The 16,710-nt window shown below is 40.5% G+C and overlaps 1 protein-coding gene and 1 pseudogene across 2 annotated transcripts; one reads left to right on the top strand and one right to left on the bottom strand.

Annotated features, from left to right (window-relative positions):
- Positions 1-4,386: 4,386 nt before the first annotated feature.
- LOC148105904 (uncharacterized) lies at positions 4,387-6,888 on the bottom strand. Of its 2 annotated transcripts, XM_087839010.1 has the most exons (8): positions 6,559-6,888; positions 6,346-6,463; positions 6,180-6,271; positions 5,986-6,079; positions 5,522-5,623; positions 5,155-5,322; positions 4,874-5,029; positions 4,387-4,637 (listed from the first exon to the last, which is right to left on the bottom strand). In XM_087839010.1, exons 1-8 carry the CDS (start codon positions 6,823-6,825, stop codon positions 4,423-4,425), a joined length of 1,212 nt encoding a protein of 403 aa, XP_087695136.1. In that variant the 5' UTR covers positions 6,826-6,888; the 3' UTR covers positions 4,387-4,422. The 2 variants fall into 2 exon arrangements, with proteins under 2 accessions (XP_087695136.1, XP_087695137.1); XM_087839011.1 differs by lacking the exon at positions 6,559-6,888 and having other exon boundaries at positions 6,180-6,262; positions 6,340-6,428.
- Positions 6,889-8,765: 1,877 nt separating this feature from the next.
- On the top strand, positions 8,766-10,055 carry LOC148105903 (uncharacterized; annotated as a pseudogene).
- Positions 10,056-16,710: the final 6,655 nt, after the last annotated feature.

Below are 16,710 nucleotides of genomic sequence, written 5' to 3'. Positions count from 1 at the left end.
AAAGGTCAAATCAGTTAGCAGAGGGAACAGTGATCACACAGCAATGTAAGAATAGAAACATAACAGTGAGTCTGGACATGTATATAGATGGAAGCAAACAAACAGGATGTAACACTACATTAAAGCCACAAATGGGAAGAAAACAAACCCAAAGGAAAATATATTTGATCTCAGGAATCCAAATCAGATGCTTTAGAGCAGGGGTCGGCAACCCTGGGCACGCGTGTCACAGCTGGCACGTGAAGGGTTAACTGATGGCACGACCATAGCTGGACTGGCCATCGGGCATACCGATGGTGATTTTTTGTTTTTATGAGCCGATGATGTTTTGTAATTTATTTTTTTTGTAACGGTATAAACAATGAAAGGTGGTGGATATGCCGGATGCTGGTTGATGTGTAAAAATAAGTCAGTTGTTTGGTGGTGGCTATGGCGGAGCTTCCACAGAGGCAACAGGTGGATGAGAAAAGGTGAGGCAGGAGGAGCAGAGACCTGAGGCGGCCGCCGGTGTTGTGCCAAACTAGTGGTTTAAGATCCACTTCAAAGGTTTTCTATGTTATATGTTGGTCAGGTTAATCAAAATGGAAACTGTTGAATGTTTCAGAAGTTTACACATTAACCAACATGGTCCAGCACTAAACATCGCAAAGCCTTTAGGTTTTGGAGAGAGGATGCTGCCATCAAATTCAAAATGGGCAAATATTTTTCTTTAAATGTTTCATTTTCTCACTTTGTTTAAAATACTGGTTTATAGGATTTGCAAATGATTGCATTCATTTCTTAATCATATTTAACACAGCGGATCAAATGTAGGGAAGTGGGTGTTATATTCAGATTGTGGGATAAATTTAGGAAATGTAAAACTTTTGATGTTAATGTTGTTTATTTGCAGGGTTTAAAAATAAATGTGTTTACTGTTTGAAACTCATTCTTGGCCTTCTAGTCTTCATGGCTGCTTAACCAAGCTAACAGGGTGGAGAGTCTGAGGAGCTGGGAAAGAAAAGCGTCTGAACTGCTTTAAATTTCTTGAAGACGTTTTATCCAAGAAGTTTCTTCAGTTCTGAGAGCGACTGGTGGAGAATCCCAGCTTTAGGTCCCGTGTGAGTGTCCCCCTGAGAGGGTCATGGACTCCCTATTGATCCTCTGCCTAATCACACGAGCCAAGGTGTGAAAACGGGTGTAGGTCACAATCAGCCAAGGGCTGTATCCCACTTTTTGCCGAAAAAAACGGCGGAAGAGGGGCGGCTGTAGAGTAAACTTTTAAAGTAAGTACTGAATATTATGTCACTTATTTATGTGCAAATGTTTAATAATGAAGAACATTAAAACATTACTGTTGGCCACATGTCAGCAAAGTTATGTGACATTAGTGATGTTTGTACTTTCAGTGTTTACTTGGTTTTAAAGCCTTTACTTTAAAATACATGCTGTTCAATAGTCGACCTTAATCTTACAGAGAATCTGATGATTTTGTGGATAATTAAAGTCAGTCATATATCCACAAACACAACAAGCTGAAAGTCAGTGATGCTGCTCGGTTTGCAGTCCTGAATATCACGGCACAAGCAGGATTCACTGCACTGTTAATGTTAGCTATGTTATATTGCTGCCTCTGTTCGGTGGTGTTGAGCCAAACGGACTTTAACGTGTGTTTGAACGAGCTGACGGTTCACTCGTTAAGCTGAAAGAAAGATGCTTTAAGTACCTAAAACATTCATGAATCTGATCGATCAATAATATCTTCCCAGCACTCGATATCTCATAGTTTTACATATCAGCCAACATTATTGTCTACATGCTCATAAATATAGAAGTGACTTGGCTATTATAACATGTTAAAGTAATACTGCGCTGCACGTAAAGTAAGTAACATCTTGTATGAGGTGATTAGGGTCAGCAGTGCTGTGTATGGGAGCCTAAAGCAAAGTTAACTGCACCAGCTTCACAACATGTTGTATATTATACGTTTCTACCTTTTTGTAATATGTCATCTGTCATGTTTAGATGCAGTGACAATTGCACATTTGGAGTCGTGGTCATATGTGGTTTTTATATACAGGGTATTATTTTTTTAAATTGTCATTTTTTTCTAATTTTCTTGTCTGTTTGCACATCATTATTGTGTGCATATTGCATATGTAACATTATTTTTATTGTTAATATTATTATTAGATACCAAAGATACAATTTGATTAAGGGTTTTCCTGTCAAAATGTCAATAAAAATGCAATTACACGCGTAAACAATAAGATTAAAATACACTTTTAAAAAGTCTGTTGATCAAATACTGATTTTCAAAACATTCTAGAGGAAAATAGAGATAAAATAATCTGAATACTAACAGTGATCTTGAATGATGATGGAGGCTTGAATGGATTATTCTGTTTCAGTCAATAGGTTCATATCTATGACAATAATTTGATAAGTTTAACAGGTTGGTTTAGGCCTGGCAATACAGCAAATATTCACAAACTTTTGTTTTTGAAGAATGTTTATCTTTTTTTGGATGAAGCTATCTGGCAACATGACACAGCCCTTTAACCTAATCTGTATGTCTATCATGTGGCTATGGTACTGGGTTTTGGTTTGATGCATATGCAGGTTACAGCTGGGGAATGGCAGTATGTTGTGGATTGATTTGGCATGTTCAACCACTGTTACACCAAACTCTCACTTATAACATGATCAAGGCCTCTTACCCAGTGTCATGGATTTTCTGTAGTTTTGGGGACACAGGTCCAAAGTCTGAGGCAGTAAGTCAGATCAAAGAAGGCAATGATTCTAAAATGGGAGTTTACTCGTGTCATTGTATATATCCAGGAATATGTGCCTGAGGATAGTTGTCATGAAATCAATATTAAATCAAAGTATTCCTTAATTACCACAGCTGGCATGAGTTCTCCAAAGCTGCCTGCTGTCTCAGGATCTGTCTCCAAAAAGAACCAGGGAGCGCTAACATGTTATGTTCTAAACTGATGAAGAAAATGCACATTAAACATAGTATAAACTTACTATGTTAAGTAATGTGAAGAGGATGCCTTTAGCTCCTATTGGGTTGGTTCCTTGATCAGTGCAATACAGAATCATTCATCTGGTTTGATGTAATGTCCTTAAAACACGTCAAAATGAGGCTCTGTAGTCTGTGTGGCCTCCACATGCCTGTATGACCTCACTACAACACCTGGGCATGCTCCTGATGAAGTGGCAGATGGTCTCCTGATGGATCTCCTCCCAGACTCCAGGACTAAAGCATCTGCCAACTCCTGGACAGTCTGTGTTGCAGTTGGTGGATGGAGTGAGACATGATGTCCCAGATGTCCTCAAATGGATTCAGGTCTGGGGAATGGGCGGGCCAGTCCACAGCATCAATGCCTTTGTCTTGCAGGAACTGCTGACACACTCCAGCCACATGAGGTCTAGCGTTGTCTTGCATTAGGAGGAACCCGGGGCCACCCGCACCAGCATATAGTCTCACAAGGGGTCTGAGGATCTAATTTCAGCACCTAATGGCAGTCAGGCTACCTCCGCCGAGCACATGGAGGGCTGTGCGGTCCCCCAAAGAAATGCCACCCCACACCATTAGTGACCCACTGCCCAACCATTATGCTGGAGGATGTTGCAGGCAGCAGGAGGTTCTCCAATATGTCTCCAGACTCTGTCACAAGTACTTAGTGTGAACTTGCTTTCATCTGTGAAGAGCACAGGGCGCCAGTGGCAACGTTGCCAATCTTGGTGTTCTCTGGCAAATGCCAAACAACCTGCACGGTGTTGGGCTGTAAGCACAACCCCCACCTGTGGAAGTCGAGCCCTCATACCACCCTCATGGAGTCAGTATCTGACCGTTTGAACAGACGTGCATATTTGTGGCCTGCTGGAGGTCATTTTGCACAGCTCTGGCCTTTCTTTCCTACCCCACAGTACCTTTCCTTATCTTTTGTTTCCTACTCTTTTACTTAGTCTTTGATCACGGTTGTCTTTTTAGATAATTAATTTCATTTGTTCTGGGGCGAGTCACTGGTTCGGTGCATTCTGGGACTGTCAGTTCACCAGTGTGCTGGCATGCTTCTTAACAAACACACCACTACAGCAAACATCTCAGTTGTACTTGTTGATTTCTTCAACAAAACACTGAACAAAAAATGTCGTTGTGAGTGTGCTGCCTGGTGCTTTTAAATTTTGTGATAATTTGAGCAGCCCATGAATTACATTATGTTATTGTATCTGAACATGTACACTAGTCATTAAATTAGATGGGAAAGAATGATTCAGGGTAAACAACTGCACCAAGGGAATTACATTTTTCTTCTCAACATGTAAAATGTCTGTTGATAAGCAATTTCTAAAACAGACATTATAAAAATCACATTAAACAGATGTGATTAACTTTTTATTTTACCAAACATAACATCAATGATGACACAATCAGTCTTCATCAGAAGTGCTCAAATCACTCTCAGCGGCATCGTCTGGAATGTCCTCCTCCTCCTCCGAGTCCATTTCCAGGAGTGGTTGGTGGCTGAGGATTCTCTTGTACACGTCCTTTACTTTGAGCATTTCAGCTTTCAGTTCACTTTGTTGTTTTGAAACCAGACTATGGAGTCCTTTCTGTGCATCCTCCGACATGCCAACAAGGGAGGCTGTAAAAAGAACAAAACTATTAAATATAAGTAAAACAAACGAACAAACAAACAAAAAAAACCTCACCTCATAAACACAAGGAATTAGGATCATGTAATTAAACTTTTTTTAAGGGAGAAGGCAGTGTTAGCTAGCAACCCAAATATAGGTAAAAGATCCAGTAAGACTTTAGCATCTGCTATTATTTTCAATCAATTCATCACCAAATGTATAAATAAATAAAAGATGTGCTTACAGTCTGAGGAGATTGTCCCCAACACCACAGATCGCATTCGCAACACTGTCCAGTGATGCTGCATCTCCCTGCAAAGGATCATCTCCTCCTCTCTCAGGCGCCTCACAGCCATCACCTTCTCAAAGACCTTTCTCTTTGTGCGGAGGTCAGCAGCAGCTACAGTTTAACAACATCAGATGGGAAAACATAGCAGCACATTATGATTCAAGAACAAAACATTCAACTGCTGCTCAGATACTGGGAGTTTGTTTAAAAAGGATATTTAGAAATCAAGAGCTTACGTTCACTTGTGCTCTGCCAGGGCCAAACGTCGGTCTGGATGAGGGCATCACTGGATACGATTTGCTTTGTTGGTTCAGCGAGCTTGTTGTAGTCGTCAACAGCAGCCGCCAAGCGTTTCTTCTCATCTAAGATGACCTTGTGAATTCTGTGTCGCCTCTTGTAGCTATCTGTAAATAATCATAAAAAATTCACACCTTCACATAATGCATATATTTACATTTTAATCTACACTCATCAATTTGTTTGCTAGAACAAATCACATCCAGCTTAAACAAACCTGGATCTGATTTTATTCTGTTCACAAAGTAGCTGTACAAGCTGTACAAACTGAGCATCAAACGGTCCATTTCAAAGAAACTGTGACACCATTTTGTCTGTAAAGACTTTGTGTTTGCACTCTGATGATGACGACAAGCTCCTCTATTCGTGCCGTCAACGCTCCAAGGCTGCCATCAGTTTGATCCGTTTCTAAGTGAGAGGAATATTAATCAGAATACAGGATGAGTAACAGTCACCAAACTACAGTGGACTCTGTAATCACTGACTTGATGATATTCATTATAAGACATCTGGAGCCTTCATGTGCTGCATTATCATGAGATAACAAGTATGTTGGTGTTCAGGTTTATAAAACCAACTAGTACGACATCACTTCAACCCAGGTCCAATCCAATTTGATCAAACGCAACAACTCTGCCATCAATTGTGCTTTTACAAGGCTTATTTTTCATTGTTTGTTGACACTGTCAGAAAGATCTTAATTCTAAGTTCTTTAATGAGGCCATGGTGGGTCCTGTTGTTATACACGAGTGCATTATATTGAGACTCACCTTCAGCCCATTGCTGCAGTGTGTCGTCATCCACACCCAGCTCATTTCTGCTCGCATTCAGGCTCTCCACTTGTTCTCTAAGGATCCTTATGATCTAAGAATACATTAATAAATGTCATTCATATGAAAATTTTTAGAGTACTGGTGTTTTCCCCCATTACCACACACATTAAAATGGGTGTAGAAAAAATGACCTTTAGATATCTCTGGCTCAAAGTGCGGCCCAGTTGTTCCACTTTCCTTTTTTTCCAGCCCAAAGCCAGGAGGCTCAGCATGTCTGTTAGCCGTGCATTTCAGTTAATATACAAATAAGAATGAATGAGCAGGAGACTGAGTGGAATCTCACACACAGACACACACCTGCTTTAGACATGTACTTCGTTGTGATGGCCGCCCTAGACAGGAAACTGTTTACTTGTTCCACCTCTTCTCCAACTGTAGAACCGGCCCCATCCTGAAACACACCTCCCCATTTGATCTATAGAAAGGACGTCACAATACATGACTGCTGAATTCTTCCAACCTTATAACAAAATGTCTTAAACTTATCCAAGACTACAAGCTGCAGTATACCTCGCATATCCAAGTGTGAGCTTTTGCATGCATGACGGAGAGAAAAGGACGCATTGACAAGAGGTTCCTCAGCTCAGGGCACTGCTGAGCCACGTTGGTTAAATATGGGAAATATTTACAGGCCACATCGGAGCAAAGGAACATAATATGTCCTGGGATGCTAGCTGCCAACTTCCCCTGGAGAAAAAGGGGGTAAGCAAAGATCTCCCCTCGAAACATGTTCAATGCAGTTAGGAGGACTAACAGCAAACAAACAGCTATTTCCATGCCCTCTTCATCCAACTTCCCAGTGGACTTTTTGGTCGACTCCTTTGCTGCAGTCCAAGATGAAGATCCACACAACCCTTTCCCTGGGACCTACACACTCAAAGACACGACGTGATTACGCCCTATCAGGGACAAACTTTTTTAACACAAATGCAAAAGAATTTGCTGAATTAGCCTTAAGTCACGTTCACACAACACCTCATAAAAACCATGTTTTTATTTTTTTAAATACACATGGTGACAAAATGAAGTATGCATTAAGATAAAGTCAAGTAAATAGTATTACGACAACACCAAGAGAAAAACAAAATAAATATCCACCCATCCAAATATGTATCCACACACACACGTATGTGTATATGGTTATGGCGTTAACGTCATTTTAACAAGATTAACGCTGACAGCACTGATATATATGTGTATCTTACATCATTTGTGTGTGTCTGGATGTATTTCACAAACTCAGCAACTTCCTCATCTTTTTCAATGAAGACACCTTCAAAGTTCCCCTGCTCTGAAGTGCTGAACGAACACAGTGACAGTTGTTTTAAAAGAAACATTAAAATACATTTTTGTACAAATCCATATTTGATTTATGTACACAATGCATAACGTACCTTGCATTTGATTGAAAGCGATAAAGCTTGCGGTTTCCATCAACTGACACGGCGAGCATGTCTGGAGTGCAGGCAGGGCAGCTAAAGCATGGCTCCCTGCACATCCTGTCCACCTCAAACTTTACAGCACTCCACTCCAAGAAACTTTTACTGAAGGCATCAGCTGATATTCTGCCAGTCTTTTAAGTAGAGTACAAACAACAGAATATTCAAGGACAGTCATCATAAACATTGATTTGCACAATTTCCTTAAACTTGACAAATTTAGAAAGTCACCCTTCCAAAATGGGCTGTTCTTTCATCCAGCACTTTGACAAATGCCTTAAGTGACATCCCTGGTGCAGCTTCTTAATGTCATAGAAAGACTGAAAGACATCCATTGAAAACGGGGTGCAGAAATTTAAGGTGCCAGGCCAATATCCACCACCCTGGAAGTCCTTAACTGAGGGGGACCACATTAGGTCACAGCTGGTGCAGCTCATCACTGGCAGTGCAAGGTTATAACGGCCTTTAGAAAGGATAAGGATAAATTCAGTCATGGCTCAACAAAGACATTCATTTTTTTCATGTTGTGAAGATTTCATGTTGTTTTCAAAGCGGTCTGGTAAATCCAAATGACCTTTGACAGGTGCCCACATATACTGCAGGCCGAGGGTAATTCAAAACAATGTAGCAATGTACAATTTGCAATAAAACCTGCAAACACATCTATTGTGTATGTACTGTGTGACAAAAGAGCAACTTACCATTTATGGTTACAAGCGCTACAATTGCACCGGGAGAAACCTCAACGTTACCTGCTGGGCAGTCACACACATGGTCTGGCCTTTGCAAAGGCAACAGCCGAACTAACATTAAAAACACACAATATATATAAAAAGAATCGGAAATTAAATGATACACAATAAATATACAATAACAGCACACACTCATATTACATAGAAAGAAATGCATAGGACTTAAAAACCGTAACTATTGGCTTGTGAAACTCTGATGAAGGCTGCAAAAACCCTCCAGAAGAATATATAGGGCACCTCTGTGGGGGTGGGGGGTTATGCCCCCACACCCCCATTGCCGAGCTTAAAAACTGGCACCTTTCGCACGTACGAGCGCGCGCACATGCACTCTCATGCACACGGGTTCACTCATCCAAAAAAGGGGCACTTCCGTGCCATGCAGTCCCACTGCGCATGCTCTGTCTCCTCCTACTGGGCGTGTTTTAAAGAAACGTCAATATAATGGAGAGAAAAGGGTTAGGTTTTTATAGCTTTTTTCATGGGAGACCCACCACACTTTCAGCAAGAATTTCCTCCAATTCCAACTATGGCATTCACATCAGACATCCGAGCAGCCTCTGACCCCCTAGGTATGTCTGCAGATAACCGATCTTCATCACTCCATCAAGAGTCTACAGAGACTGATTTTAATTTTGCGTTTAGAGGTGTGTGCGGGTATGTTTATTCAATTAAATATAGTGATGGAAAAGTGACCCTGTATGTAGATTCTGGTGAGGGGGAGATTTGGGGAGTTGGCGGGACACACTTGGACCTGGATCAACCGGGGTTCCCGGAGAGGCTTTATGTTTCGCAATGGGTCAGTCCAACAGGACCTGAACTCTACCGTGTAGAAGCGGACCGTTTCAATTGTCCGAACTTCATTTTTCTTAGTGTGTGTAAAGACAGGGAGGGTGTACTTGTGGACAGGGGCCTTGAAAACTGCAGGTTGAACCCATACCCCCTCACCTTTGAAGAACGTTTATCATGGTTTAAGGATTTGTTTTTTATTCAGTGGTCAGACTGGAGAGCACTGCAGCGGGTGTTTAATGAGGTTGATAAGACTATCAAGAGAGACAAGGTCAACTCTTCTTATGAGATTATTAGGAAGCGTCTTGTATATGATCAGCTCGCACATGGCCCGAAGATTGGTTTACCTTCTGCCATGTTCAGGCCAAAAATCATCAAAACCCTGAGGACTGAAAAAAGAAAAAAAAAACAAATGGTAGGTTGTCTATGTGTGAGAGACATTGGCATTATACCCAATATTTTTAAAAATGCAATGTGTGGATTTCTTTTACAGACAACATCTGCCATATTGTGGACCGCTCAGAGTCTCCCCCTCCAGCACTGCTAATCCAGACCCCACCGACTCCGCCCCCCTCTCCAGGATGCTCACAGGACTCTGCAGGATCACACCCGTCTGAGGAAACGGAAATCAACATTAAACTCGCAACCTTCCACCTGCTGTCGATGGCACTGAATGAGTATGTGCAGGAGATATGTTATGGATGCCAATCCGGTCACCCCAGCCAGTTACAACACAGTTGCCTGTTTGAACTGCCTGTGTTTTTCTTCGAGACCTACTATGATGAGGTGATGGAAAAGCTCCGGACGCCCCGATTCATCCCGACCATCCGTCTGTTTGTATGCTCAGTGTCAGTGAGGCTAAAGCACAAATCATCATCTTCTGTGTGAACTGAGATCAGTGCCGCACATTGTATGCACCACTGATGAGAATGTCGGATACCTGCTAAATACCAATCATCACACCCGCGGTGTTAAATCAGCGCTGCTCCACATGATTGGAAACTACTGGTCTGGGAGACACAAGATTTAATGTACATCTGTTATAAAAACCTTACTGTGCACTACACAGAAAATTAAATAAAAACGTATGTTAACACTTTTTTCTGGTCATTTGTATTTGTGTTTGGTCAAAGTGATTATGGAAAACACGCTGAGAAAAATATATCACAACCCTGCACACCCAGGGGGTTTAGGAAGTGTAAAGAAGCTCCGTATTGCTGTCAGCGAGGCAACAGGCTTAAAGCCGTCATTACCTGACATGGAGCGTTTTTTAAAAGGAGATGACACATATACTCTTCATAAACCTGCAAGGATACATTTCCCCAGAAATAGAGTTTTGGTTAATGGGACTGACAAACAGTTTCAAGCTGATTTGGTTGACATGCGTGAATATTCTGTGGATAATGATAATGTTAGGTACTTATTGACATGCATAGATGTGTTTTCTAAGTATGCATGGGTTAGGTGCCTTGAAACCAAGACAGGACGGGCTGTTGCTGAGGCTTTTGGTGATATTCTGAGAGAGGGCCGTGTGCCTGAAAAACTCCAAACAGTTTTAGGGAAGTAATTTTATAATAAACATTTTAAAAAAAACTAATGGAGCAGTATAACATCACACATTTTTCAACCTTTAGTGAAATGAAATCATGTGTGGTAGAGCGTTTTAACCGCACCTTAAAGGGGAAAATGTGGAAATACTTAACATCAGTTAACTCGCGAAGATATGTTAATGTGATCCAAGATCTTGTACAGTCCTATAACCTGTCTTATCACAGCTCTATCAAAATGACCCCCACCGAGGTGTGCAAAGATAATGTGAAAGCAGTCTTTAACACCCTGTACAAAATGAAACCCCAAAAACTGGTGACTTTTAAATTTAATGTGGGCGATACGGTGAGAATATCTAAACTACGAGGCATATTCTGAAAGGGTTACCATCAGACCTACACAGACGAGTACTTTACCATAAAGGAGCGTTTAGGAAGAGACCCTCCCGTATACAAACTAGAGGATCTGACAGGAGCTGCAGTGAAAGGTGTATTTTACGAACCTGAGATACAGCAGGTGACTATTGACAAAAATAAAAGTTTTAAAATAGAGAAAATACTTGGCAGAAAAAAGAGGACCGAAAAAAAGTTAGTGCTGGTCAAATGGCTCGGTTGGCCTTCTCATTTGAATTCATGGATCCCTGAAAAAGACATCATTGAAGTGTGATTAACAGAGACGCCGCAGCTCTGCATACTTTCATTCTGCACTAGACAAAGACTGAGGAAGGAAGGAAGGAAAGGATAAAACGAACAACAACAACGCAGGCTTTTATGTGAGCCTCTTCTCGAATGCTTCAGCACATGTTTATCCAGGCAATAAGATATCTAATTTTAGAACAAAGCTAGCAAAACCTATTGTTTTAAATGAACCGTATGAGGTTGGTGTTATAGAATTTCAATACCCAAGACTATGGTTGTCTTTTCCGCAATCAGATTCACAAGTGGAAATTTATGATCCAGTCAAAGATGGAGCATTGTCCATAACCGTGATTGAGCTGTCTGTGGGGCATTATGCATCTGCAGATAATAAACGAATTAAATTTTAAATGTCAGCAACATCAAGCCACTACCAACATTAAAACACAATACAGTGAAGTTAGTAACTATGTTAGTGTTATGGGCCCTACGGGCACAGTTCTCACCTTTAGAGGGAGACTGGCAGAAATCTTAGGATTCAAATCAGAAGACCCGTTTGTACTTCATTATAAAAACACATACGCACCACATCCTGCAGACATATACGGTGGAAAATATAACATTTTTATTTATGCAGATATCGTTGATTACCAGCTTGTGGGTGACGCCCATGCGCAGCTATTAAGAGCAATAAATATAACAGACGATGACCGTCGGGTAGCCATTCTTCAATTTGACAGCCCACACTACACACCAGTCTCGAAATCCTTAATCGATGACATAGAAATTGATTTGAAAGACGACGAAAATCAACACATACCCTTTTTATACGGGAAGGTGTTTGTCAAACTCCACTTCCGACCCATAACACACCATTTTTAAAAAATAAGGATGTCTGTCTACAACACAGATGAAGCAAAATATGTAAGATATTATTTAAACCAGGCTGGTGGCGAATTGAATGGTTATATTGGGACTAGCACGCAATATGGCGCAGGTCTGGGAGGTTTGTTCCACAGCCTGTTTAGATTTGCTGTACCGTTGTTTAAAAAAGGAGTCAGCATAGTCAAACCCCACCTAACAACAACAGCATCAGGCATAGTGTCTGATGTGATATCCAACATAACCAAGCCAACATCTACTAAGCAGGATGGCAACGGATTGTATGTGTATACACCCAAACCTTCTAAGACCCCTCCCACTGCACGCATGCGTGATACAGCGCCACCTAAAAAGCGTAAAATAACAAAACCTGCCAGGAAAGCCACCAAACAGAGTGAAAAGACCCAGAACCAGTCGTTCAAAAACTACAGCATTTGACATCTTCTAAATGGCTCTGTTACACAACCAATCAGGAGAATGTCTGAAAACAGAGCTCGATCTTTTTACTGTCCCATACACACAAACGTCCATAGAGAAAACGACGTTTATTGAAATTCTGCCAGTTTCTGCAATCACGGACGGAGGTCCAATTGAGTTTTCCATCTCATCGTCCGGAGAGGATTACCTGGATCTAAACGATTCCTATATCTACACACGAGTAAGAATCACAAATGCTGACGGCACAAACTTAGGCAGGGATGCAAACGTGGGACTTGTTAATTATCCAGGTTGCACCTTATTTAGTCAGGTAGATGTAAATTTGGGGGATCGCTTGATTAGCCAATCATCCAACACGTATCCATACAGAGGCATAATAGAATGTCTTATCAATTATAATAAGGAGACTTTAGACACACAGTTCAGCAGCGCTTTATTCTGTACAGACACAGCCTCGCACATGAATGATACATGTATAGAAGGGGAGAACCAGGGTCTGGTGACCAGAGGTACTTATACAGCGAATAGCAGTATTGTTGAATTGATTGCTCCAGTACACGCAGACCTGTTTTTTCAAGAAAAATTATTACTTAATGGAATCGATCTGTCGCTGAAATTTGTGCGCTCTAAAGACGAATTTGCTCTCATGACTGGAGCTAACACCGCGTATAAAGTTAAAATTGTCTCTGCCAGCTTATTTGTGAAAAAAATCAGTGTCTCACCAAGTGTCAGGCTGGCACACGGCAAGGCACTGCATCATGCAAATGCAAAATATGCTGTAGACAGAGTTTCTTTAAAGACCTTCTCCATACCTGCTGGGGCAAGAATATCAACTAATGACAATTTATTTATGGGCAGGTTGCCTAAATTTGTCATCATCGCCTTTGTGCATAACAAAGTTCATCCTGGTTCTTTTACACGTAATCCATTTAATTTTGAAAACTGTGATATAGAATTCATGTGTTTATATGCTGATGGACAGTCGTTTCCGGCCAAACCATTCCAGCCAAATTTTCAGAGAAAACACTTTACCAGAGAATTTTATCAGCTGATACAAACCACTGGAAGACATTTAAAGGATAGACCATTGACACGTGAGGACTTTGGTAACGGCTACACATTATTCTGTTTCAATCTGGAAGCTGATGAAGGATATTCAGGGAATGTATCGTTAGTTAAAACTGGGAACGTGAGGCTGGAAACCCGTTTCAGAAATCCGCTACCCTGAACAATGAACCTGGTGTGTTACTCTGTATTTGATTCAGTCATCGAAATATCTAATATGAGACAAGTGCTGCTGGACTACTACTAAAGATTCAAAATGAATACAATAAAACTAACCAGCATTGTTAAAAGGATTAGTAACAGGGCTCATCTTCTAGGCGTCTTAGCATGTGACCAGCTGCCAACAAAGACCATCAGATATCCATGCATGGGCATTGTGAATACAGATCCATCAGACTTACCTGGGAAGCACTGGCAGGCGTTCTATATCACAAAAGACAAGCAAGGGTACTTTTTTGACAGCTTCGGTAACTCACCTGATAAGTTTTCACCCGAGATAAAACTTTTTCTTTTAAAAAACACCGCTCGGATATTGTATTCTGGGAGACAGGTTCAGAATGACTTTTTGGTAACCTGCGGACAACAATGTGTCTTTTTTCTATATCATGTCCAAAAAGGAGCGTCTTATTCAAGACTAATTAATATGTACAGTGATAACCTTGTTTGTAACGATGCAATGGTTTGTCATTTTGTTAACAAAATAAGACCTGTTTCTGTATGTTTTGAAAATAACTTTGATTGTGTACAGTGCAGATACTGATTCAAGTAACAAATAATAAAAGATAACAGAAGAGAATATCGTTTCATCTAATATTTATTTTCACCTAATTGTTAAAAACATTATTTAGTAATAATACAATCTTTAAACATCAGCATAAAGTTCAAAAAGTAGTAAAAATGGTAAAACTGTCATCTGTTTAACAAAACAATATAGACATAAATAAGAAAGAAACACATAAGTAGTAGTATATAAAAAGGGAAACAAATGTGAGGGTAAATGATATTTTTTTCAAGAATAAGAAAAACAAACATAATTTTAAAATTCATTAAAAATCGATCCACCCGCTTCTACTCTGCCTTGATTTTTTATGTGGTAAATAAGCTTTGATCACTCTTGTGCAAACCATTTGTTTCAACACTCGGGTCGCTAGTGTCGCCTTTATATTGGCTAATAGTCCTCCTCACCTCAGCATTAGGAAAAGCAGACAGAGGAACATTTAAGCGGGCGAGTGTTTTTAAAAATGTCGGCCACCCTGCAGGCCATGAAACATCTGTTGCTCTACGTGTTGCTGTTGCACTTTTGATCAAATCATAGAGATGCGAACCTCTGATTCTCTGGTTGTCAATAATAATCTCACCTCTATCATTCCAAGAAACTCCTGACGCACGAGTGAGCGCTGTTAAAATAAGCTCTGCATTTTTTCTGCTCCTTTTTGCCATTTAGGACAAAATCTCATCCGCAAACATGTCTTTTTGTCTGTCGCCACCAACATTGCTTTAGTGGTCAGATGCATCCTGACCGGTTTCAGAAGGCAAAGATAGTGTTAGCACATTTTTTTCACTCATGCCTTGTTTCACAGGTGAACGGTATCTCTGAAGAATGGCAGAATACTTTTTAGCCTTCTCATCCAAATCTGCAGCTGCAGCACTTCAACCATAGCTTTGTCTAGCTCGTTTTGTGCTACATGTCTGACGGAGCCTGTATGTTGTTGCTGCTGATGGTTTAACATGTCCAACTGATGCTGCAGGACCAAAAACATTTTCTGTGTGTGCTCCATTTTCACCTATTTGCTATAAGACTGGTGATGAAAGGTATGGCAGCCCCTAATAACGGTAGCAAAAATCCTCCAGATTGGTTGATGGATCTTCTCTTTTTCAACATTTTGACCTTTTTCTCTGCAACCAGTCTGATTACTTTTTTTTTTTCTTTTTTAGTTGTCTGTACTGTTGATCAGTCAGCGGGATAACACCTTTCAAAACATTGAGCGATATCTCACACAGAGCGTTAATAAAATCCATGCTTGCACTACAAATAATATTCCTCCGTACGCTGGGTGGGGATTTATACAACAACTCCAACAGTGCAATGTTTCTTTGCATCCGTGAATACGACATCCTTTTTACCGCTTTAGCCGTTTTTTTGGGATATAAACAACTTGACGATCTGACAACAAATTGGTTCTGAGTCTTAAATAGTCAGGCGTCTCAGATTTATAATCGATTAGAAGATACCCATATGGGGTGGATGTGGCATCATTAAAAGCTTCTAAGAAGTATTTTGTATTACCTGGAAACATCTGTCTACCTAAAACTGAAATTTGATATTTATCTCTAGGGTTGTTAAACAGAATTAAATAATTAGTGTTCAACGAAATTGTTGCATAAACAAATTCTGAACTAAATACTTGCAGCTCAAGTTCCTATGATGAACGTATTGTGTGAACACATTTTGAACTTCTATGCTGTTAGACGCAGTGTTCATCACATCGTCGATAATGAGCAAGTTGTTCTTATCCGCAGGTAAAAGGACATCGTCACTCAGAGACTCCGGTATACCGTTCACAAAGGTGATTTTTCTTATCTGAAGAAGTTGATTGTATAAAGGTTGCCAGCAGGAGTAGATGTAAACAATATTGTCAATTTTGGCTGAAATAATAGTGGATGCTTTTTCAATGATGCTTTTGACAAAGAAAGTCTTTCCACAATTACTCGGCCCGCTAATAACTAAACTAAAAGGGTGCTGGAGCCTCCCATCAAAGGCTTGATCCTGATCAGTATCCATAAGGGAGTGTTGTATAGTCAGGCAACACCCTTCTCTTGTTACAGACCACCTGAACTTTTTTTTTACAACTGTTTCATTCCTAAGATGAAACCTCTTCTTATTGCGTTTGATGGTGTCAGACTCTGCAACTAAATGTGCATCCCTGTTGGCCACAAATGCCTTGACTAAGCCTTTCAACGATTCGTGGGTAACAACTTTAGAATTAACATCATTGAGTGTTACACCTTTACACTTAACCTGAGTCTTGCCCTGTTTTGTGTAATAAGCATAGCATTTTGGACCTCCAGAGACAAACTCAGTAATGTGATCATCCTCTCCAGACCCGCCATCATTGA

This window comes from Neolamprologus brichardi, chromosome 3 (assembly GCF_056152115.1).
Source record: "Neolamprologus brichardi isolate AB-2024 chromosome 3, ASM5615211v1, whole genome shotgun sequence".
Lineage (NCBI taxonomy): Eukaryota > Metazoa > Chordata > Actinopteri > Cichliformes > Cichlidae > Neolamprologus > Neolamprologus brichardi.
This window is presented reverse-complemented; position numbering and strand designations above follow the sequence as displayed.